The 25,830-nt window shown below is 49.2% G+C and overlaps 1 protein-coding gene across 1 annotated transcript; it reads right to left on the reverse strand.

Annotated features, from left to right (window-relative positions):
* Nucleotides 1–2,550: 2,550 nt before the first annotated feature.
* LOC129715216 (histone H3.v1-like) lies at nt 2,551–19,158 on the reverse strand. Its single transcript, XM_055665076.1, has 3 exons — nt 18,124–19,158; nt 16,689–16,864; nt 2,551–5,965 (listed from the first exon to the last, which is right to left on the reverse strand). Exons 1-3 carry the CDS (start codon nt 18,526–18,528, stop codon nt 5,551–5,553), a joined length of 996 nt encoding a protein of 331 aa, XP_055521051.1. The 5' UTR covers nt 18,529–19,158; the 3' UTR covers nt 2,551–5,550.
* Between the last annotated feature and the right edge of the window lie 6,672 nt (nt 19,159–25,830).

A 25,830-nucleotide genomic window follows, 5' to 3' on the forward strand; every position in this document is an offset into this window, starting at 1 on the left:
GTGTTCAGAAATTACGAGGAGCAATGGCCTGCTGGCCCACAGCCGCAGTAAGCACTGCCATGACGGGCATACGCAGCTTCTTGACACCGTACGTCACGCGCGAACTTCCCGCGGACTTCGCTTGAACTTCATGTCACTCACGCGACTTCCGCGCGACCCACGCTTCTGGTTTGGTCGCGCTCGCCGCATGCAGTCACATGCTGGTGTGAGCCGGCCCTGTACGGGGATCACTCGTCCTCCGCGCGCCCCCCGCTTCTGGTTTGGTCACGCTTGCCACATGCAGTTGCTTGCTCGTGGGACAGGCCCTTTAGAACTGTTTGTTGATTTCCCAATAACAAACCTTAGATTACTAGCAATATCAAGAGCCTCCTAAACGACAAAAAGGAGGCTTTCAAGGTTGGTGACCGGGAAAAGATCAAGAGGGTGCAGCATGACCTGAAAAGGAGCATGAAGCAGGCAAAAGGGAACTATAAAAGGAAGCTGGAGAGGAAACCGCAGCACAACAACATCAAAGAGGTGTGGAGAGGAATGAAGACCATCACTGGCTTCCAGGAGAAGAGAAGACAGCCGTCAGGAGACGTGGACAAGGCCAATGAGTTTAACCTGTTCTATAACAGGTTTGATCTGGAATCCCCTCCCACCTCTACAGGTGCAGCCTCTCCCCCACCATCACCTCCACGAGGCAGCCGCCCCAACACCACAGCTGCAGCACCTCCTATGCCGGCATCTCCTCAACTGTTCTTCATGGTGGACGAGGTGAGAGCTGAGCTGAGGAGGTTGCGCCCTGGTAAAGCAGCTGGCCCTGATGGTGTATGTCCCAGGCTACTGAAAGACTGTGCGGCTCAGCTGGCGGAGCCCCTCCAGACCATTTTCAACCTGAGTCTCCAGTCAGGGATGGTACCAGGTCTGTGGAAAACATCATGTCTTGTGCCGGTTCCCAAAGCAGGGCGGCCGATCGAGATCAACGACTACAGACCGGTGGCCCTTACATCTCATATCATGTAAACAATGGAGCGGCTACTCATTCGTCTCCTTAGACTACAAGTCGAGCACGCACTCGACCCACTACAGTTTGCATACCAGGAGAACATTGGGGTGGATGACGCAGTCCTCTACATGCTGCACCGGATCTACTCCTTTTTGGACGAACCAGGTGGCTATGTGAGGATTATGTTCTTCGACTTTTCAAGTCCGTTCAACACCATCCAACCCCTGATTCTGAAAGTTTGAGAAGATGGGGATGGACTCCACCTTTATCTCCTGGATATACAACTACCTGACGGGTCGACCACAGTTTGGGGGACTGTGTTTCCGGGACAGTGGTGTGCAATGTTGGAGCTCCACAGGGAACGGTTCTGGCCCCGTTCCTCTTCACCCTGTATACTGCAGACTTCAATTATAAGTTTGACACATGCCACGTACAGAAATATTCAGATGACACAGCGATTGTGGCATGTGTAAGGAATGGTAATGAGGAGGAATACAGGAACTTGACCAGTGCCTTCTGTGCTTGGAGTAAAGAGAACTGTCTCATCCTGAACACAACCAAGACTAAAGAGATGGTTGTTAACTTTGGCAGGTTCAAGCTCCCCCTTCAGCCAGTCAACGCTGCAGGGACTGACATTGAGGTGGTGCAGACATTATAAATACCTTATAATGCTCCTGGATAACAAACTGCACTGGTCTGTCAACTCTGACGCCCTCTACAAAAAAGGCCAGAGCAGACTCTTTTTCCTCAGAAGGCTCAAATCCTTCAATGTGCGTAATAATATGCTGCACATGTTTTACAACACTGTGGTTGCAAGTGTTATTTTCTACGCGGTTTTCTGCTGGGGCAACAGCATTAGTGCAAAAAAAACAAGAAGCTTGACAAACTGGTAAAATGAGCTAGCTCAGTGCTGGAGGGGAGAGTAGACTCTGGGATGGATGTGCTTAAGAGGTGTATGAGGCACAAGGTGCAGGTCATCCTGAAAAACCCCAGGCATCCCCTCCATGTATTTCTGGAGAGTCAAAAGAGCACTCGGAGCAACATCCGGCTCCTCTCCCTACGCTGTAGAATGGAGCGGTTCAGGAGATCCTTCACCCCTGCAGCCATTAGATTTTATAATTCGGACAGCTAGGCTGTAGGGGGATGCATTTTTGCATTTTATAATTTTTAATTGTTAAGTATTGTTTTTTTTAAAGTATTTATTGCTCTCAGGTAGTGTCCACATTGTATTTTATGTATGTTCTGTCTACGTTCGTTTTGAATGTGTGGGATTGTTGGTTGGGGGCTTCTGGACATCTGAATTTCCCTGAGGGGATCAATAAAGTATTTATTATTGTTATTAGAAATGGGAATGCCCCAGGTTAACTTGAACAGTGCTCAGAATCCCTCGATGTAAATTACGTTAATATGTTTATTACTTGTTTATTACTTATTATGCGAGGACTTTATTACTTGGAGTGCAAAAGACGGAGGGGTGATCTAACAGAGATGTATAATATCATCAGGGAAGTGATAGGGTGAATGCAGAGTATTTTACTCTGAGTCATAAAATCATGAACCAAATGACACTGGTAAGAAGGGAAAGATTTAATAGTAACCTTGAGGTTTGTTTTCGTTTGTTCAGTATATGGAACACACCTCCAGAGGAGGCAGTTGAGGCAGGTACTACAACAATATTTCAAAGATATTTTGACAGGCACGTGGAGAGTAAATATTTAGGGGGACATTTGGGCAAATTCGGGCAGGTGGAACATACGAGGGTGGGTCATTTTGGTCAGCATTGACAAGTTGGAATGAAGGGCGTGTTTGCATGCTGTATGACTCCAGGTCACTTAAGCAGGTAGTGGCATCATAGGTAGCAAATATGGTTTATCAAAAATTACAGCAAAATTGTATCATATTGCTATTCAGAAATATAAACAGATTTAAAGTGATTATTTATTATTGGAAAAATGCAAAAATTCAAATAGTCAATTATAATTATAATATGATTAAATTGTCAGGTCAGTGTCTGACACTTGTAGGTTAAGTAAATAATCAGTGTCTGACACCTGTATGCTAAGTTTTGTTCATGAGTTCTTGCCCGTCTTCTGTTATCGACAAAAAATAACATGTTGGTCACCCTTTTGCATTATTCTAAGTGGCACTGAAAAGAGGCTTTGGATTGTGGTTGGGTGAAATTTTATACTTGTAGCTGGTATATTTGGCGACTGCTTTTGTTCCTTCAAAAACGGCGTGCTTGGCCAGTTCCTCATGCAGCAGCAGGTGGGCGGCAGTCTGGATCTTCCAAGAAGAGATCTGTTTACTGTAATGGATAAGGTGGGAAGCTTTCGAGGCGATGCGCTCGAAGAAGTCGTCGACGAAAGAGTTGATGAAATGATGGCAGAGGAAAATATGCCCGTATCCAGTGGGAGAATCTAGTCATAGCCTGAAAATTAAAGGAAGTTATTTTAGGAAGATGATGAGAAGAAATTCTTTAGTCACAGGGTGGCGAATCTGTGGAATTCTTTGCCACAGAAGGCTGCGGAGATCAAATCATTTTTAAGGCAGAGATAGATAGATTCTTGATTTGTACAGGTGTCTGAGGCTATGGGGAAACAGCAGGAGAATGGGGTTAGAGGGGGAAATAGATCAGCCATGATTGAATGACAGAGTAGAATTGATGGGCCAAATGGCCTAATTCTATTCCTATTTCTTATGACCTTATCCGGATGAACCTGCTTCAACACTTTGTACATGTAGATACTGTAACTCTACCTCTTTGATTTTCTACACCTGTATTTAGTGGCCCCCTTTTTATGTGTTCTGTCCTTTGATACTGATTGAAGCATTGTGCGGAAAGTGTGTCTGTGCACGATTTAATAGCTCAATGTATGCGAATGAGGAATCAGAAAGAGAAGCATTCCAACCAGCGCCAATCTTCCTGTTCATCACGGTGTGTGGCTGTATCACCTTGGATTTGCACTGTGGGAATGTTTTAGACAGCGCTCCCCCGCTTGCCCTGGCCCCCGCCTTTGCGATGTGTCTGTGTGTGTGTTCTGCTCCGACAGTCACCATTCCAGTTCCGGTTTTTCAGGCGACTGCCGACAACTTGAGTCGCCATCAGTCCACTGAAAAATCGCCTGTGGGACAGGCCCATAATCGAATTCACCCACGACACCTGGCGACAACCTACGACAAGAAAGATTGTCGCCACTAAAATCGCCTAAGTGGGACATGCCCACAATTTACTCTTGAGATACAGAAAGTGCTGTAGTGGAACTGGCAACATCTCTGGAGAGAATTTAGTCTCCCGAGACATTGAAATCAGCTGGTTCGGAGTCTGTTCAGCAGCGGTCACTGCACCATCATTTCCATATAATAACCATATAACCATATAACAATTACAGCACGGAAACAGGCCATCTCGACCCTTCTAGTCCGTGCCGAACACGTATTATCCCCTAGTCCCATATACCTGCGCTCAGACCAAAACCCTCCATTCCTTTCCATATAACTATCAAATTTATTTTTAAATGATAAAAAAACAAACCTGCCTCCACCACCTTCACTGGAAGCTCATTCCACACAGCCACCACTGTCTGAGTAAAGAAGTTCCCCCTCATGTTATCCCTAAACTTCAGTCCCTTAATTCTCAAGTCATGTCCCCTTGTTTGCATCTTCCCTCCTCTCAGTGGGAAAAGCTTATCCACGTCAACTCTGTCTATCCCTCTCATCATTTTAAAGACCTCTATCAAGTCCCCCCCCTTAACCTTCTGCGCTCCAAAGAATAAAGCCCTAACTTGTTCAACCTTTCTCTGTAACTTAGTTGCTGAAACCCAGGCAACATTCTAGTAAATCTCCTCTGTACCCTCTCTATTTTGTTGACATCCTTCCTATAATTAGGCGACCAAAATTGTACACCATACTCCAGAATTGGCCTCACCAATGCCTTGTACAATTTTAACATTACATCCCAACTTCCATACTCAATGCTCTGATTTATAAAGGCCAGCACACCAAAATCTTTCTTTACCACCCTATCTACATGAGATTCCACTTTCAGGGAACTGTGCAGTTATTCCCAGATCCCTCTGTTCACCTGCATTCTTCAATTCCCTACCATTTACCATGTACGTCCTATTTTGATTTGTCCTGCCAAGATATAGCACCTCACACTTATCAGCATTAAACTCCATCTGCCATCTTTCAGTCCACTCTTCCAACTGGCATAAATCTCTCTGTACTTTGAAAATCTACTTAATTATCCACAACCCCACCTATCTTAGTATCATCTGCATACTTACTAATCCAATTTACAACACCATCATCCAGATCATTGATGTACATGACAAACAACAGTGGACCCAACACAGATCCCTGTGGCACCCCACTAGTCACTGGCCTCCAACCTGACAAACAACCATCCACCATTACTCTCTGGCATCTCTCATTCAGCCTCTAAAACCCTACAGAAAGATGGGGACAGAAATACAACTGCACATTGACGGCACAGCTCTTTCTGCTGCCGGGTCGGTGGCTCTCAAAAGAGCCGCTTGTTGTCCGTGATGCCGAGGCCAAGTTCAGGCGCGCTCCCCACGGATGCGGCGGGCCAGCTGGATGTCTTTGGGCATGATGGTGACTCGCTTGGCGTGGATGGCGCACAGATTGGTGTCCTCAAAGAGCCCCACCAGGTAAGCCTCGCTGGCCTCCTGCAGGGCCATGACGGACGAGCTCTGGAAGCGCAGGTCTGTCTTGAAGTCCTGAGCGATCTCCCGCACCAGGCGCTGGAAGGGCAGTTTGCGGATGAGCAGCTCGGTGGATTTCTGGTAGCGCCGGATCTCTCTCAGAGCCACGGTGCCGGGCCGGTATCGATGAGGCTTCTTCACTCCGCCCGTGGCTGGGGCGCTCTTCCTCGCTGCTTTGGTCGTCAGTTGTTTGCGCGGAGCTTTCCCTCCGGTCGATCTGCGCGCTGTCTGCTTGGTCCGGGCCATTATCCTTTAACAGTGAGAGCTCAGGGTGATACAGGGACTGGAATGACGGAGCCGGCTCTGGGAGCGGCTTTTAAAGCGTTGGTGAAGCCGGCCCACAGCCTTTAAATGGCTGGAAATGAGCAGTCATTCACAGTGTCCCTACACTACGATTGGCTGCAGGTATGTCAGCCACAGCTGACAGTATCAGAAGTTCCAGAGCCGGAGAAATAGTATCTGTGACCAAAGAGAGACATTTGATACTTGCAGGGGAATATTATTTAGCTTAGTTTAGTTTAGTTTAGTTTATTGTCACGTGTACGAGTGAAAAGCTTTTTTGTAGTGTACCACACAGTCAACGGAAAGACGATACATAGAAAATAGGTGCAGGAGAAGGCCATTCGGCCCTTCGAGCATAGTGATCATGGCTGATCGTCCCCTATCAATAACCCGTGCCTGCCTTCACCCCATATCCCTTGACTCCACTAGCCCCTAGAGCTTTATCTTATTCTCTCTTAAATCCATCTAGTGATTTGGCCTCCACTGCCCTCTGTGGCAGGGAATTCCATAAATTCACAACTCTGGGTGAAAACGTTTTTTCTCACCTCAGTCTTAAATAACCTCCCCTTTATTCTAAGACTGTGGCCCCTGGTTCGGAGCTCGCCCAACATTGGGAACATTTTTCCTGCATCTAGCTTGTCCAGTCCTTTTATAATCTCATATGCTTCTATGAGATCCCCCATCATCCATCTAAACTCCAGTGAATACAAGCCTAGTCTTTTTAATCTTTCCTCATATGACAGTCCCGCCATCCCAGGTATCAATCTCGTGAACCTACGCTGCACTGCCTCAATCACAAGGATGTCCTTCCTCAAATTAGGAGACCAAAACTGTAGACAATACTCCAGATGTGGTCTCACCAGAGCCTTATACAACTGCAGAAGAACCTCTTTACTCATATACTGAAATCCTCTTGTTATGAAGGCCAACATTCCATTAGCTTTCTTCACTGCCTGCTGAACCTGTAAGACAACTTTCAGTGACTGGTGTACATGGACGCCCAGGTCTCGCTGCACCTCCCCCTGACATAACCTAACCCCATTGAGAAAATAATTTGCCCCCTTGTTTTTGCTGCAAAAGTGGATAACCTCACATTTATCTATATTATTACCAAGGAGCTCATTGTAGACTTTAGGAAGTCCAGAGGCGGCACGCACACCCCCATCCACATTAACGGGACGGAGGTGGAACGTGTTTCTAGCTTCAGGTTCCTGGGAGTCAACATCTCCGATGACCTCTCTTGGACCCACAATACCTCTACTCTGATCAAGAAGGCTCATCAGCGTCTCTTTTTCCTGAGGAGACTGAAGAAGGTCCATCTGTCTCCTCAGATCCTGGTGAACTTCTACCGCTGCACCATCGAGAGCATCCTTACCAACTGCATCACAGTATGGTATGGCAACTGCTCTGTCTCCGACCGGAAGGCATTGCAGAGGGTGGTGAAAATTGCCCAACGCATCACTGGTTCCTCGCTCCCCTTGCTAGTGTAGCTCCTAATTCCCTCTTCCAAATCATTAATATATATGGTAGACGGTTGCGGTCCCAACACCGAGCCTTGCGGCACTCCACTCGCCACCGTCTGTCATTCTGAAAAGGACCCGTTCTCTCCTATTCTTTGCTTCCGGTCTGCCAACCAATTTTCTATCCATGTCAACACCCTACCCCAATACCATGTGCTCTAATTTTAGTAACTATTTTAATCAAGCCATCCACGATGATACAAGATGAAGGGAATAATACTTTAATATAAAGCACTGTAAAATATGTTTATAGATAGTGCAAGTGTCCCCATTGACGTAGCTGGTAATTCAGGTTTGCTCTCTTGTTGGTGATAGGATGGTTCAGTTATTGAATAACTTGAGAATAAACTCTGCCTGAATCTGGAGATATGTCCAGTAGTGGGATCCCTTTGGAGGTGGCGAAAATGTTGGAGGATTATATGTTGTTTGCGAAGGCTTATGTACTGGAAGGTGAGGACAAGGGGGTCTCCTTCTTATGTGAAGGGGGAGGGGGATTAAGAGCCGAGCTGCAGGATATTGAGGAGACTCTAGTGAGAGCCTCATCTATAATGGAAGAGGGGAACCCCCGTTCCCTAAAGAATGAGGACATCTCCAAAGCCCTTGTGTGGAAAAACCCATCCTGGGTGCAGATGTGGCATAGAAGAAGGAATTGGGAGCAAGGGATTTACAAGAAGAAATCCCCCACCAGAGTCTTTACAAGAAGAAGGGTGGGAAGAAGTGTAGTCAAGATAGTTATGGGAGTCAGTAGGTTTACAGTAGGTGCCGGTCAATAGTCTGTTTCCTGTGATGGAGATGGTCAGATCTAGTAACGGTAGGGAGGTGTCGGAGATGGTCCAGGTGAAAGAAATGGTAGAGAGATGTCAGAGATGGAAGGCAAATGCGTAGAAGGCAAAATTCTCTGGAGTAAAGTTTGATTCCCACAGAATGAAGTGCTGCCTATGTTGATGACAAAACAAAATATTATATCCCCAATCTCCCCTTTTGTCCAAACAGGCCAACACAAAAAGGTGTTAGAATCTTCATTTACTGGGTGATGTTCATGAGCTGCATTATTGAACCATGATATTCTGTTGCTCATATGGTAGGCTGTTCTGGATTGCCAGATTGCATGGAATCTTGGGAGCTAGTCAACTGGATAGAGAATTGGTTTCATGGAAGGAAGCAGAGGGAGTTGTGGGATCCATTGCTGTTTGTGGGTTATATAAAGGATCTGGAAGAGAAGGCAGAAGGCATGAATAGTAAATTTGCAGAAGACACTAAAGTGAGTGGTATCGTATATAGCAAAGATATTTATAAAATATTGATCAGTTGGGCAATTGGGATGAGGACTGATTAATGCGGTTAAATGTGTGATGTTGCATTTTGGAAAGCCAAACCAGGGCAAGAACTTCATAGTGAATGGCAGGGCTGTGCGGAGTATTGTACAGCAGAGGGAACTAGAATTGCAGGTACATAGTTCCTTGAATGTGGTATCACAAGCTGCTCTACAAATTCCCTTTCTTGGGCTACAGTACCAACCTGCATATTAAAATATCACATGACTACCATAGCATTGCCTTTCTAACATGCCAATTCTATCACCTGATGTAATTTGTATCCTTTATCTTGGCTACTGGTTGGGGGCCTGAAAATAACTCTCATCAGTGTCTTTTTACCCTTGCAATTTCTCAGCTCTATCCACAATGACTCTGCATCCTCTGACCCTTTGTCAGATTTCATTCCTTACCACCAGTGCTACCCCACCCCCACTGCCCACTTGTGTGTCTTTCCGATAGGACATATAACCTTGAAGATTCAGTTCCCAACTCCGATTCCTATGCAGCTATGTTTCTGTAATTCCCACAACATCATACCTGCCAATTTCTCACTGTGCTCCAAGCTCATCCACTTTGTTCTTATACTACGCGCATTCAAATACAACACATTTGATTTGGTATTCTCCTCTCACACAGGTCCCGTTTTTACCTGACCTTACTCATCCCTTCTTAAACTTTCTGTCCCATTTATTCTAGAGCCTTCTGTAACATTTCCTGCACTCTCTTTCCCTTGAATGTTGGTAATCTTATCCGGGATTATCTCAATGCTGTAATTGGATACTGAAATAATAAATTGGTTACTGAAATAAGAAATAACTGAACAATTGAACAGTTATGTTACTCTTCAAGATTTTGTGACAGAAAGAAATGCAAAAATGAATTAAGAACTTTCTGGAGTGGGCAATGTATTCAGAATTGTACAAAAAGACAATTCTAGATTTAGCTCGCAGATAACATAAATATTTTCCTAAAGTCAATCAAATATTCAAATTTAAATTTACCAACATAACAGTCCTTCGGATATTTTAAGGCCATTTAATTTGACATCATTAAACTAATTTGTCAGCTTTAAATACAAATTTTGTTTTTCCAATTATTTTTTCTTTGTTTGTTTTTCTTCTTCTGTTGTATTTCCTTTCTGGCTTTCTCTTTTTCTCCTTTTTCTCTTTATGGGCTCTTTTTCTTTATCGATCCATAAACTATTCATCGTTAATTTTTGGGGCCTACACATCACTACTTTACTTAATCTCTCCTTTTCTTACTTTTGTTATTTGTTTATTGTTAAACATAAAACAAGAAGGTATACACGAAATGTATTATGTTATATGCCATGGTTTATATAATTGTACATTGCTTCTAATATTTTTATTATTTAAAAAATATAAATTCAAATTGCCAACGGCCACGGACATCTCATTTGCATAGATGGATCTAAATATTCATGAATGCTGCAGAATAACTGCCAATCAAAATGCTGTGTCCTTATGATATTTCAACCAATACGATTAAAGGATGCAGATGACGATAGTTTAGATGATCCAATAGCATAGCGCCCCCGTGACACTCAAAGTAGGTGGTGGCATCTTAGGTAGCAGACATGGTTTATCAGGAGTTACAGCAAAATATTGCTAGTCACAAATTTAAACAGATTTAAAGTGATTATTTATTATTGGAAACATGCAAAAATCCAAATAGTCTGATCTGTGTGTTGTCTGCTTGGTCCGGGCAATTATTTTTTTTTAATTTCAAAATATACTTTATTCAATTGATAAATATATACAATTCCTGAACCATTCAAACAAACAAAATTCATCCGACATTTTCGGAGACTATACAAGTTTTTTTTTTTCAGTACAATTTTTTTTACATTTTTCAAATTTCACCAAACAGTCCCCCACCCGTGCCACTCTGTGGCCCCTGTCCAAGTAATAAATATATACAGTGTTTACAGTGCGAAAATTCCATCTGACATTTTCACTTCCACAAATAATGTCCCCCACCCGTGCCACTCATGTGGCCCCCTGGCGTGGGATACCTTCCCTTAATTTGAGGGGCGTCTCCACCATACCGTGCCCCCTATGTCCAGCAGCGGAAGGACCCTAGACTGTGGTCCTCCCCCACCGAGCCTTGGCATTGGCTGCACCAAGCTTCAGCGAGTCCCTTAGCACGTACTCCTGCAGTCTGCAGTGGGCCAGTCGGCAACATTCCCTGACGGACATCTCGCTCTGCTGGGTGGTGAGCAACGCTCGGGCAGACCAAAGAGCATCTTTGACCGAGTTGATGACCCTCCAGCAGCACTCGATGTCAGTCTCTGAATGTGTCCCTGGGAACAATCCGTAAATCACAGAGTCCTCTGTGACGGAGCTGTTCGGGATAAATCGTTCCAGGGACCCTTGCATACCTCTCCAGACTTGTTTTGCAAACCCACACTCTGCAAAGAGGTGGGCAACCGTCTCTTCTCCACCGCAACCGTCCCAGGGGCAGCGTGAGCTGGTAGTGAGGTTCCGACGGTGCAGGAAGGATCTAACTGAGAGGGCTCCCCTCACCGCCAGCCAAGTCAGGTCTTGGTGCTTGTTGGTGAGTTCTGGCGATGAGGCATTTTGCCAGACAAGCTGGGCAGTCTGCTCTGGGAACCACGCCACCGGATCCATCGAGTCCTTTCCCTGCAGTGCTTGCAGGACATTCCGTGCTGACCACTGCCCGATGGACTTGTGGTCAAAGGTGTTGGTCCGGAAGAAGCTTTCCACAGACGACAGATGGGGCGGCAATGTCCAGCTGACTGGCACATTGCGTGGCATCTGCGCCAGGCCCATCCTTCGCAACACCGGGGACAGGTAGAACCTCAGCAGGTAGTGACACTTAGTGCCCACGTGCCTTGGCTCTACACTCCGCCTGATGCAGCCACACACAAAGGTGGCCATCAGGATGAGGGCGACGTTGGGCACGCTTTTACCCCCGTTGTCTGCCGACTTGTACATTGTGACCCGTCGCACCCAGTCTAATCTCGACCCCCAGATGAACTGGAAGACGGCCCGGGTGATCCCCGTGGCGTAGGAGGGAGGGACAGGCCACACTTGTGCCAAATACAGCAACCCCGAGAGCACCTCACACCTGATGACCAAATTTTTCCCGGTTATGGAGAGGGAGCGTTGCCTCCACAGCTCCAGCTTCTTCCCCACCTTGGCTACCCGCTCCAGCCAATTCTTGTTACTCGCCTCAGCCCCCCCGAACCAGATCCCCAGCACCTTCAAGAAGTCAGGCTTGATGGTGAAGGGGATGGAAGATCGGTCGGGCCAGTTGCCAAAGAGCATGGCCTCGCTCTTCCTGCGGTTCACCCTGGCTCCCGTGGCCGACTCAAACTGGTCGGAGATGCTGATCAATCTGCGGACCGACCTTGGATCCGAGCAGAAGACGGCGACATCGTCCATATACATGGAGGTCTTTACTTGAATGCCTCCACTGCCTGGCAATGTCACTCCTCTTATGCTCGCATCCTTCCTGATGGACTCGGCAAAAGTTTCAATACAGCAGACAAACAAGACAGGAGAGAGAGGGCAACCCTGCCTGACTCCAGACCTTACAGGGAAACTGTCTGATTCCCACCCATTGATTTGGACTGCACTACTGATATTGGTGTAGAGCAGTTTGATCCAATTTCGGATTCCCTCCCCAAAACCCATTTTGGAGAGCACGTCCCTCATGTACGTGTGCGATATCCTGTCGAAGGCCTTCTCCTGGTCCAAGCTGACTAGGCAGGCATCCACCCGTCTGTCCTGCACGTAGGCGATGGTATCTCTCAGCAGCGCTAGGCTGTCTGAGATTTTCCTGCCAGGTACAGCACAGGTTTGGTCCGGGTGGATTACCCGTCCCAGAGCAGACTTGACCCGGTTGGCGATGGCCTTAGACAGGATCTTGTAATCTACATTCAACAATGTTATGGGTCTCCAATTCTTTATATCCTTCCTCTCCCCCTTCTGCTTGTAGATTAGGATAATGCTGCCCTTCCTCATGGAGTCTGACATGCTGCCTGCTAGAAGCATGTCGTTGTACACTTCCAGCAGGTCTGGGCCCACCCAGTCCCACAGAGCCGAGTACAACTCGGCCGGTAAGCCATCGCTTCCGGGAGTTTTACTCGAGTCAAAGGAGCGGATGGAGCCAGTCAGCTCCTCTAGGGTCAGTGGTTGGTCCAGACTCTCCCGCTTGCTGTCCTCCAAGACCTCCGTGATAGAGGACAGGAAGTTCTGGGAGGCGGTGCTGTCTGTGGCCTTTCTGTCATACAATTCCGTGTAAAAGGATTTGCAGACCCTCAGCATGTCTGTCTGCGAGGATGCTACCGAGCCGTCCTCCTCCCTAAGGCTGTTGATCACAGAGCTCCCCCTGTGAACCTTATGGAAGAAGAAACGTGAGCACGTCTCATCCTGCTCCACATGGCAGACCCTAGATCGGAAGATGATCTTGGAGGATTCAGAGGTAAAGAGCCGAGCTTGCCGGTCCTTCACCTCTCTAAGTTCCTCCCTCACATCCACCCCCCTCGACTGCAGAAGGAGCAGTTGTTGCAAATCTGTCTGTAGTTGGCACAATTCCCTCTGACTCTGTCTTGCTTTCTGAACCCCTTTGGCTATGAAGAACCTCTTAATGTTCTCCTTGGTTGCTTCCCACCACAGTGTCGGGGAGTCAAAGAGGGGCCTCACCGTTCTCCAACATGCATAGTCCCTCTTTAGCTCCTCAACGTTCTCTGGGGTCAACAGTTTCACGTTTAACTTCCACGTCCCTCTGCCTGCCTTCCGGTCCTCCTCTGAGCTGTGAATAAAACTGAACAAATGTCCACACAACTACGAGTAAGTACCCTTAAAGTAAAAAAGCACTGCCTGCAAATTATTGTTTGGATTGAAATAAAAAGGCACTCTCTCTCTCTCTCTCCCTCCTCTCTCCCCCCCCCTCTCTCTTCCCTCACCTCACCCCCCTCTCAGCACACCCTCTCATCTCTCTGTCTCTCTCTCTGTTTCTCTCTCTTCTCTCCCCTCCTCTCCTCTCCTCCCAATCTGTCCTTTTCTCTCCTCCTCTTCCCCCACCCCCCTCCCTCTCCCCTCTCTCTCTCCCTCCCTCTCTCCCCCCTCCATTCCCTCCCCCACCGTCCCACCCCTAAACCCCCCATCCACACCCCATACCCCCTTCCCTCCACCCTCCCTGCTCCCCCCAACTCTCACCCTCCCCTTAGCCCATCCCCCCTCTCAGCACACCCTCTCTCCCCCCTCCCCCCCACTCTCTCCCCCCCCCCCTCCCCCCCCCCCCTCTCCCCCTCCCCCCCTCCTCCACTCCATCCCCTCCTCCACCATCCCTCCCCTAAACCCCCCTCCCCTCCACACACCCCTACCCCCTTCCCTCCACCCCCCTCCCCCTCCCTGCTCCCCACCTCTCCCCATCCCCTCACCTCTCAGCACACCCTCCCTCCCCTAAACCCCCTCCCCGCCACACACACACCCCTCCCCCTCTTTCCTCCACCCTCCCTGCTCCCCACCTCTCCCCCCTCTCTCTCCCCCTCTCTCTCTCCTCCCCCCCTTCACCCACCCACCCTTCCTCTTCTCCGCCTCCCCCCCCTTCTCTCCCTCTTGCACCTCTATCTGTGTTTCTGTCTCTGCCCCTTCTCTCTCTGCCAACGGGTCTGCACTTGGTCTAGTTCTTTATAAATGCAACACTCAAATATCAATCAATTAATCAATCAACCTTTATTGTCATCTTGCAAGCAACAGTTGTACAGTGCAAAATGAAAAGACGTTTCCCAGTGAATAGCAGAGCATCGCACATGAAATTTAAAACATTTCACACATAATAACACTAAAAACAATCCAGTCCCTGATGGAACAGTATAAATAGTTAAAAGCAGGTAAAAACACAATGTTAAAATACAATAAACCAATCATAAAAAATGTCCGGGGCCGCTGATTTGAGTGGCCAGTGCCAGTTATTAAAGTGTCCGTGCCAGCCGCAGAATCAAGTGACTGTGAGTACAGAGTGATTGTTTAGCAGCCTCACAGCCTGTGGTAGGAAGCTGTTTAGCAGTCTTGTAGTCCGGGCTTTGATGCTTCGATATCTCTTGCCTGATGGCAGGAGATCCAGGTGTATGTGGAGGGGGTGCAGTTTGTCCTTAGCAATTCTCTGAGCTTTTTTCAGACAGCGGCTCTGGAACAGTTCTTGTACCGAGGGTAGGGAGACGCCAATGATCCTCTCTGCTCCCCTCACCACCCTCTGCAGAGCCTTCCTGTCCGAGCAGTTGCAGGTGCAGTACCACGTATTTATGCAGTACGCGAGTACAGACTCCACCGTGCCCCTGTAGAAAGTCCTGAGGATGTTGGTGGGGAGTGAGGCCTGTTTTAGTTTCCTCAGGAAGTGCAGTCGCTGATGGGCCCGTTTGACGGTCCCAGTGGTGTTCCTGGACCAGGTGAGGCTGTCCGTAATTTGCACACCGAGGAACTTTATGCTCTCCACTCTCTCCACTGCAGTGCCACTGATGTTGAGGGATGTATGCTTTGGCTGCGCCCTCCTGAAGTCCACAACCATCTCCTTAGTTTTGTCGACATTCAATTCTAGATTATTTTTGCCGCACCAGTCCACCAGTTGTTCTACTTCCTCCCTGTACATTGATTCGTCATCTCCACTGATGAGTCCCACCAATGTAGTGTCATCCGCGAATTTTATGATCTTATTGTCCCTGAATCTGGCAGCACAGTCATGTGTGAGCAATGTGAACAACAGCGAGCTGAGCACACAGCCTTGAGGGGAGCCGGTGCTCAGCGTGATCGAGCCTGAAGTGTTCTTGCCAACACGGACTGACTGCGGTCTCTCTGTCAGAAAGTCCAAGATCCAGTGACACAGGGTGGTGTTGAGGCCCAGCAGGGTTATCTGAACACTTTCTGGAAACAGGTCAATAAATCCTTACAACGGACTCAAAATGCTGGAGTAACTCAATGGGACAATCAGCATCACCGGGGAGAATGAATGGGTGACGTTTCGGGTCGGGACCATTCTTCAGAGAAGTCAGGGGAAAGGAAAATGAGAAAGACAGTGATGCAGAGAGATATAGAACAAATGACAAGAGAAATAAACAATAGATGAAGGAATAGGCCATTCGACCCTTCGAGCCATTCAATGTTATCATGGCTGATCATCCCCGATCAGTATGCCGTTCCTGCCTTCACCCCATATCCCCTGACTCCACTATCTTTAAGAGCCCTATCTAGCTCTCTCTTGAAAGTATGCAGAGAACAGGCCTCCACCGTCCTCTAAGGCAGAGAATTCCACAGACTCACAACTCTCTGTGTGAAAAAGTGTTTCCTCATATCCGTTCTAAATGGCTTACCCCTTATTCTTAATCTGTGGCCCCTGGTTCTGGACTCCCCCAACATCAGGAACATGTTTTCTGCCTCTCGCGTGTCCGAACCCTTTTTAATCTTGTATGTTTCAATAAGATACCCTCTCGTCCTTCTAAATTCCAGAGTATGCAAGCCTAGCCGCTCCATTCCCTCAGCATATGACAGTCCCGCCATCCCGGGAATTAACCTTGTAAACCTACGCTGCACTCCCTCAATAGCAAGAATGTTCTTCCTTAAATTAGCGGACCAAAACTGCACACAATACTCCAGGTGTGGTCTCACTAGGGCCCTGTACAACAACAGAAGGACCTCTTTGCTCCTATACTCTTGTTATTAAGACCAACATGCCATTCGCTTTCTTCACTGCCAGCGGTACTGCATGCTTACTTTCATTGACTGATGAACAAGGGCCCCCAGATCTCGTTGTAGTTCCCCTTTTCCCAACTTGACATCTCCAGCCTGTCCCCAACTCTACTGCAGCTGACGGGGACGTTGCCAGGTGGTCAGGAGTGGTCAGTAGGGGAGTGGTCAGTGGGGGGTGGGTCAGTGACTGGGTGGGTGGCGGGACTAGACTGTCCCCAACTCTGCTGCAGCTGACGGGGACGATAACGTTGCCAGGTTTTCGTCCCCGTGTGTCCACTGGCGGCCCCGTGTGTGGGCGCTGCCGACACACAACCCAAAACAGTGCGGCCGCACAGGGCGAGGGTGGGTGGAGGGTGGCCATGGCCCGACAACGCTGACGGCGGGTGGAGGGAAGGGGTAGGGGTGTGTGGATGTGGAGGGGGGGGGGGGGGGGGGGGTTTAGGGGAGGGGGGAGAGTGGGGGCTGTCCCAAGGGATGCGCTTCTTTGGCCGCTTACACTTTGGTGCTCGGGTTGAGAGCAAAAATACTAGAGCATTTGGTTCAGAGCGCTCAGTCACCCGGCACAATTATATACAGCACAAAAATTGGCCATTTTGGCATTTTTTAAACAGGTAAGAAAGTACTGTTTCGTGTGTTAACAGTGTATGCCGGAAGCTGCCATGTCCTCCAGATGGATTGAGCTGCTCCGTGCGTCACGCCCTTTGATCCGATGACCTAACTTGGAACCCTCCTATAATTGATGGCAGATGGCTACTCAGTAACGTCGCAATATTTTATTCAAATGTCAACATGGAGCCCGCTTGACGTCGGGTCCACGTGCCCGCTATTCTGATGCATTAGTTGCCTTCTTGGCCACGGATCTCAGCTTGACTTTAATCTTACCAGACCTACGCCTTCAATCAACTCCTTCAACTACCTGCCCTCCACCAAAGATCACAAGCTTGCCCTCCTCCAGACAGGGACCCATCGATTCTCTCGGACCCAGTCGCAGTCCCAACCACCCGACGCGGCCGGGTTCGCGATGTGCCCGACCACCCCAAGGACAGGACCCGCGATGACATTGCTGCCGTCGGGTCAGCACACCACCGACTACTCCAATCCCACGCCGGGGACATCGAGGCTGCTTATTACCCCCCCAGCAGAAAACGTGCGGAATGGAGATATTTGAGACGACTTATGGCCCTGTCCCACTAACCGACTGCCAGGGACTAGTTTTAATGAAATTCACCTACGACACCTGGCGACAACCTAGGACATTACCTACGTCAACAAAAATTGACGCCACTGACGACCCATTAGAATTTACTCTGAGAAAACAAAGTGCTGTAGCGGAACTGGCAACATCTCTGGTGAAAATGTAGTCTCCCGAGACACTGAAATCAGCTGGTTCGGAGTCCGCTCAGCTGCGGTCACTGCGCCATCATTTCAGCTAAAACCCTACAGAAAGATGGGGACAGAAATACAACTGCACATTGACGGCACAGCTCTTTCTGCTGCCGGGTCGGTGGCTCTCAAAAGAGCCGCTTGTTGTCCGTGATGCCGAGGCCAAGTTCAGGCGCGCTCCCCACGGATGCGGCGGGCCAGCTGGATGTCTTTGGGCATGATGGTGACTCGCTTGGCGTGGATGGCGCACAGATTGGTGTCCTCAAAGAGCCCCACCAGGTAAGCCTCGCTGGCCTCCTGCAGGGCCATGACGGACGAGCTCTGGAAGCGCAGGTCTGTCTTGAAGTCCTGAGCGATCTCCCGCACCAGGCGCTGGAAGGGCAGTTTGCGGATGAGCAGCTCGGTGGATTTCTGGTAGCGCCGGATCTCTCTCAGAGCCACGGTGCCGGGCCGGTAGCGATGAGGCTTCTTCACTCCGCCCGTGGCTGGGGCGCTCTTCCTCGCTGCTTTGGTCGTCAGTTGTTTGCGAGGAGCTTTCCCTCCGGTCGATCTGCGCGCTGTCTGCTTGGTCCGGGCCATTATCCTTTAACAGTGAGAGCTCAGTGTGATACAGGGACTGGAATGACGGAGCCGGCTCTGGGAGCGGCTTTTAAAGCGTTGGTGAAGCCGGCCCACAGCCTTTAAATGGCTGGAAATGAGCAGTCATTCACAGTGTTCCTGCACTACGATAGGCTGCAGGTATGTCAGCCACAGCTGACAGGACCGCAGCTATTCGCAACATATTAATGATTTAGATGAAGGAATGAAATGTAACATTAGCAAATTTGCAGGTGACACAAAGCTGGTGAACTGTGAAGAGGATGCTATGAGGATGCAGGGCGACTTGGATAGGTTGGGTGAGTGGGAAGATGCATGGCAGATGCAATATAATGTGGATACATGTGAGGTTATCCACTTTAGTGGCAAGAACAAGAGGCAGATTATCATCAGAATGGCAAGTAGACACAAAATGCTGGAGTAACTCAGCGGGTCAAGCAGCATCTCTGGAGCAAAGGAATGGGTAACGTTTCGGGTCGAGACCCTTCTTCTGTATGGTGTCACTAGAATCTTTGATCAGAAGCATGATCTTTGATCAGAAGGTCCGAGGCCGACAGGAGGAATGTTATCTATGATCAAGTACAGAGATTTGATACTGGCAGGGAAATATTATTTAGCTTAGTTTAGTTTAGTTTATTGTCACGTGTACGCTGTGATCGAAATGTATTTTAGGAACTAGGGGTATTCTAAGGTCCGTGAGGCTAAGTTTGGGAAGGGGGGGGGGTAATTTTATGTGCGGTCAAACCCATGTAAGAGTACAAGAATGCACAACTTGTTTATTGTGTATTTATAATATAGTTTATTGTGTATTATATGTCATAGCTGCTTTCCTGCATCTCTCTCTCTCTCAGACGGACGAAAGCAATGATGATAGAGTGGAATCGATTGCATTTCGGGTCGAGTCCCTTCTTCAGACTGACAGTCAAGGGAAAGGGAAACAGGAGATATAGGCATATCTTCCATTCATTTGTCCTTAGTACCGTCTGTATCTCTTGTTCCTCTTTCCCCTGAAGAAGGGTCTCGACCCAAAATGTCATCTATTCCACTCTATGATCGTTGCTTTCGTCCGTCTGTCCGCACGTTCCCTCGCCCTTGGATTAAGTAGCGCAGGATAAAGCTGTGAATTCACGCCATTCCCCTCCTATTCCCAACCTGACCTTTCTGGCCGGGGCCTCCTCCATTGTCAGAGTGAGGCCCAGCGAAAATTGGAGGAACAGCACCTCACATTTCACTTGGGTAGCTTACACCCCAGCGGTATGAACATTGACGTCTCTAACTTCAAATAGCCCTTGCTTTCCCTGTCACTCCATCCCTTCCCCCTTCCCAGTTCTCCCACCAGTCGTACTGTCTCCGACTGCATTCTATCTTTGTCCCACTCATCATTGACATCAGTATGTAAAAAGGGTCTCGACCCGAAACGTCACCCATTCCTTCTCTCCAGAGATGCTGCCTGTTCCGTTGAGTTATTCCAGCATTTTACATAGATACATAGAAAATATGTGCAGGGGTAGGCCATTCAGCCCTTCGAGCCATTCAATGTGATCATGGCTGATCATCCACAATCAGTACCCCATTCCTGCTTTCTCCCTTGATTCCACTAGCTCTTAGAGCTCTATTTAACTATCTTTTGAATGCATCCAATGAGTCGGCCCCCACTGCCTTCTGAGGCAGATAATTCCACAAATTCACAACACTCTGGGTGAAAAGGTTTTTCTTCATCTCAGTTCTAAATGGCCTATCCCGTATACTTAAACTGTGGCCTTTGGTTCTGGACTCCTCCAATATCGGGAACATGTTTCCTGCATCTAGCGTGTTCAATCCCTTAATAATTTTATGTTTATGTAAGATTCCCTCTCATCCTTCTAAATTCCAGTGGGTACAAGCCCAGCCGTTCCATTCTTTCATCATATGACATTTCTGCCATCCCGGGAATTAACCTCGTGAACCTACGTTGCACTCCCTCAATAGCAAGAATGTCCTTCCTCAAATTAGGAGAGCAAAACTGCACACAATACTCCAGGTGTGGTCTCACAAGGGCCCTGTACAACTGCAGAAGGACCTCTTTGCTCCTATACTCAAATCATATTATTATGAAGGCCAACATGCCATTAGTTTTCTTCACTGCCTGTTATTTTTTGCATGCTTACTTTCAGTAACTGATGTACAAGTACACCCAGGTCTCGTTGCACTTCCCCTTTTCCTAACCTGACACCATACAGAAGAAGGGTCACGACCCAAAACGTCACCCATTCCTTTGCTCCAGAGATGCTGCCTGACCCGCTGAGTTACTCCACCATTTTGTGTCTACCTGCCATTCAGATGATAATCTGCCTCGTGTTCTTGCCACTAAAGTGAATAACCTCACATTTATCCACATTATACTGCATCTGCCATGCATCTTCCCACTCACCCAACCTATCCAAGTCGCCCTGCATCCTCATAGCATCCTCTTCACAGTTTACCAGCTTTGTGTCATCTGCAAATTTGCTAATGTTACTTTTAATTTCTTCGTCTAAATCATTAATATATATTGTGAATAGCTGTGGTCCCAGCACCGAGCCTTGAGGCACCCCACTAGTCACTACCTGCCATTCTGAAAGGGAACCATTAATTCCTACTCTTTGTTGCCTGTCTGCCAACCAATTTTCCATCCATGTTAATACCCTACCCCCAATACCATGTGCTCTGATTTTGCCCACTAATCTCATATGTGGGACCTTATCAAATGCTTTCTGAATGTCCAGATACACTACATCCATTGGCTCTCCCTTATCCATGTTACTGTCTACCTGAACTTAGTTGTTAGGGATAATGTTTGCCGCATTGCCAAAGTCACTAACCCCCATACTCGCCTCGCAGGGCAGGGTCCGCACTCATCACACTAAGTGAGTGTTGCTCACCCATGCTCAACGCCCATCACCTGAAGACAGGTAGACTGGAAGGAATTATGTTCAATGTAATAACACAATGTAATAATTGTGGTGGGCCACACTCTGCTGTCCGCGAGCAACACCCAACCTACGGGAAAGTTTGCCACTATTGTAAAAGAAGAAACCACTTTATTTGATGCTGTCGTACCCGCTGAAATCGTACAGAACCCAAACAGCAGGTAAATCTGCTCCAGCAAGATGGTTCCAATCCAGCTTAGGCTCCTTGTGAGAATTTGTTGGAACCTGACATCTCCAGCCTAAACATATGTTCTCTATACGAGATTACATGTATGCTATGTGATCCAGAAGTTACATTCCAAATCAACAGTACCACAGCTGTGGCAACGTTCGACACAACGGTTGTTGTAATGTAATGCTGAGTTTTCCAAGGTTAAGAACAGTGAAACTATCGTAAACACAAAGGCTTCATTAATTCCATTTAGAGGAGGAGAAGTTCGCCCAGTTGGCAGTGTTGACCTGCAGTGCCATCTGACGACACGTGTGCACAAGCTGAATTTTTTTTATTGATTCATGCAAGGTAATGACTCTACTTGGTATTGATGCCTGCCTGGACCTGGGATTGATAAGATTTGCAGAAGAGGTGCACCAACTTTCCCACACACAAGATTCCACTGAACAAATTCTTGCTCAGTATAACAAACTTTTTGACAGCAAGCTTGGCAAGCTACCACTCTATTGTAACCAACCCTGACATGATACCCATTGCTCAAGCCCCTCATAGAATTCTGCATGCCATGTGTGACCGTGTACAATATGAACTTCAAAGAATGGAATCCTTAGGCGTCATCGCCACAGTCAACGACCCTTCAGACTGGTTGTTGTAAAGAGGAGTCATAACACACTGTGGCTTTACTACTGTTTATTCATGATACACATACGTTACTGCCCTAGCTGTTCGTGGTCTGTCACCGGAACAAGAGAGAGGGATCAATGGGTGGGAAGGTTGTAATTATACTTGTGATGTGGGGAGTGGTTAGTAGTGGTGAGGTCACTATGTTAAAGGTACATGCACATGTCATCTACATCCTTCCCCTTGGAAATGAAAAGCAATACAGTAGTGACAGGGCGACCACGTCTCATACGCTATGAGCAGGTAAGCAAACAATTAAGCAAAATCACCATAACGGACAGGCGGCTTGACCACCCGCCTGGACCGGGTACGCAGCTTGCCATCACCCCCCTCTGCACCAAGAAAAACAGATGAAATATGAATCTGCATCAACCCCAGAGATTTAAATACTGTGATCAAGTATCCGCACTATCCAATGCGCACAGTAGAAAAGGTAGCAGCACATTTGGGGAAAGCGACCGGGTTCTCCGTTTTAGATGCTCATTCTGGCAAATCCCATTGGATGACAAATCGTCTGAACTAACCACTTTTCGCATACCCTTTGGCCGTTAAAATTCCTGCGAATGCCCTTCGGCATCAACTCCGCCAGTGAAATCTTCCAACATACAGTGGAACAGCTGTTTGCAGGACGCCCCTGCACTATTGTTGTCGATAACATCTTCGTTGCTGGCCGCGATATGTCAGAACATGATGCCAATTTAAAGATTCTCTATCTACGCCGCATTTGCACCCAGGGTGAGGTGTTCCAAACAAGGGCATTGTAGATGTCCTTATTCTTTGTTTGTCAACGCCGCCACGATGGAGCCGATCACGTTACGTTTGGATCAGCCGGTGGGGCGTTCGTGGATTCCCACTTTGCTCAGATCTTGGCCGCATTCCCGGACATCCTGACCCCACAGTTTCGGTCATCGAGTTTACATTTTATACAAACTACCGGCCCACCTATCCACGTATGAGCACGCCGACTGCCGCAGGATAAACTAGTGTCTGGCATGGCAGGAATTCTGCACGATGGAGTCCTTGGGGATCGTCCGCCTTTCAAGCAGCCCATGGGCATCCCCACTCCACATGGTCCCTAAGGCAAGCGGGGGCTGGCGACCTGGCGGGGATTACCGGCGGCTGAATGCCGCAACAACAGCGGATGATACCCCGTACCCCACATACAGGACTTCACCGCACATTTGGCTGGGGTTACAATATTTTCAAAAGTGGATCTGGTACAGGGTTATAACCAGATCCTGGTCCACCCGGATGATGTACCCAAGACGGCGATCATCACGCTATTCGGACTTTATGAGTTCACGCGGATGCCGTTTTGCCTCAAGAACGCTGCGCAGGCTTTTCAACGGCTAATGGATGGGGTGTGTCGCGAACTCGATTTTGTGTTTGTTTACCTGGATGACATCCTGGTGGCCAGCCGCTCGCAGCAGGAGCACTGTGCCCACCTCCGGCAGCTTTGTCAGTGGCTCAGCGAGCATGGTTTGGATATCAACCTCGACAAGTGCCGTTTTGGGGTAACTGAGATCGACTTCCTCGGCCACCGCATGACTTGCCGGACAGGGTCAATGCCATCCGTCAGTTTCCCCGCCCACGCATGGTGCGCGGCCTGCAGGAGTTTGTTGGCATGGTGGCATGATACCATCATTTTGTGCCATCCGCGGCCCACATCATGCGGCTGCTGTATCAACCTCTGGCGGGTGGGCAGCATAAGAACGTCGAATGGACCCACGAGGCAGTGGCAGTATTTGGCGGCGCGATGGAGGCCCTTGCTCGGGCTGTACTGCTGGTGCACCCACGGGAAGATGCCCCGCTGCTCTCACGGTGGACGCCTCGGAGTCGGCGGCTGGTGCCATGCTGGAGCAACTGACGGGCAGAGGTTGGTGGCCCCTGGCCTTCTTCAGCCGCCACCTCAACCGCGCGCAGACCAAATACAGCACGTTCAATTGCGAGCTCCTGGCTCTGTACCTGGCAGTGCGCCACTTCTGCTACTTACTGGAGGGCCGCCCGTTCACCGCCTACATGGACCACAAGCCGCACACTTTCGCCCTGGCGAAGGTTTCCGACCTCTGGTCCGCACGACAGCAGCGGCAATTGACCTACAATTCGGAATATACCTCATCTATGCGCTACGTCGAGGGGAAAGAGAACCGGGTGGCTGACGCATTGTCCCACCCCGCTATCGACGCAGTTTTCGAGGTGGCGCCCGGAATTTACTATTCTGCCCTGGCAGAGGCACAGCTCACGGACGGTGAGATGCCCGCCTACTGGACTGCCATCTCTGGGCTCCACCTTGAGGATGTCCCTCTCGGTCCTGGAGGAGCGACGATCCTGTGAGATGTATCATCTGGTCAGCTGCGCCCCATCGACCCTGCCGCCTGGTGCCGGAGGGTTTTTGAGGTTATCCACGGACTGTCTCACCCATCAATCCGGGCGACAACGGCACTTGTGGCTGCTCATTTCATGTGGTACGGTCTGTGCAAGCAGGTTGGCCACTGGGCTCGCACCTGCATTCCGTGCCAGACGGCGAAGATCCAGCGCCATGTCCGTTCGGCTCTCCAGGAGTTCGGTCTACCTCACCGGCGATTCGACCATCTCCACGTAGACATTGTAGGGCCTCTTCCGCAGTCCCGGGGCATCACCCACCTTCTCACGATGGTGGACCGCTGCACGTGGTGGCCGGAGGCCATTCCGCTGGCTGACACTTCATCAGCTACGTGCGCTCGTGCGTTGTCCGCGCACTGGATTGCTCACTTCGGGGTGCCGGCGCACATCTCCGCAGACCGGGGGCCACAGTTCACCTCCGAGCTGTGGTCAGCCATGGCTCGCTTGCGCGGGGTGCGGCTGCACCACACCATGGCTTATCACCCGCAAGCTAACGGTCTGGTGGAGAGGTTCCACCGGCAGCTCAAGGCAGCGCTGAAGTCGTGTCTTTCTGTCCTGGACTGGATGGACGAGTTGCCGTGGGTCATGCTGGGCATTCAGACTGCTCCTAAGGAGGACTTGGCCTCATCATCAGCGGAGCTCATGTATGGGTCGCCTCTCCTGGTGCCCGGGGAGTTCATGCCATCGGCGCCGGGGCAGCAGGGAACACCTGCATCCACCTTAAAGCGCCTTCGTGAGCGAGTTGGCAGGCTTGCACCCATCCCGACGTCCCGCCATGGGACATTTCGCCCGTATGTGCCATCAGCCCTCCGGGACTGCCCACACGTTTTCCTGCGCCGTGATGCCCGCTGGACGCCACTCCAGAGGCCGTACGAGGGCCCGTTCCAGGTGCTGGAACATGGACTTTTGTGCTGGACATGGGGGGCCGGCCGGAGGCCGTGTCGATTGACCGGTTGATGCTGGCACACCTGGACATTGACCAGCCGGTGCTGGTTGCCCAACCTCGGCCTCAAGGGCGCCCCCCTTCACGGCTCCCTCCGCCTGTCACTCCACCTGTCCTCCCGCCGGTCACTTGACCTATCCCTCGACCTATCCCTCGAC

Source organism: Leucoraja erinacea, unplaced genomic scaffold (genome assembly GCF_028641065.1).
Source record: "Leucoraja erinacea ecotype New England unplaced genomic scaffold, Leri_hhj_1 Leri_105S, whole genome shotgun sequence".
Taxonomy (NCBI): Eukaryota; Metazoa; Chordata; class Chondrichthyes; order Rajiformes; family Rajidae; genus Leucoraja; species Leucoraja erinaceus.

Coding starts and splice junctions, on each gene's coding strand:
- LOC129715216 (XM_055665076.1), bottom strand. CDS start 18,528: ATGGCCCGGACCAAGCAGACAGCGCGCAGATCGACCGGAGGGAAAGCT. Junction 16,865..18,123: donor GCCGCATCCGTGGGGAGCGC/GCCTGAACTTGG, acceptor GTGTGTCGGCAG/CGCCCACACACGGGGCCGCC. Junction 5,966..16,688: donor GACCACCTGGCAACGTCCCC/GTCAGCTGCAGT, acceptor TCACTGTTAAAG/GATAATGGCCCGGACCAAGC.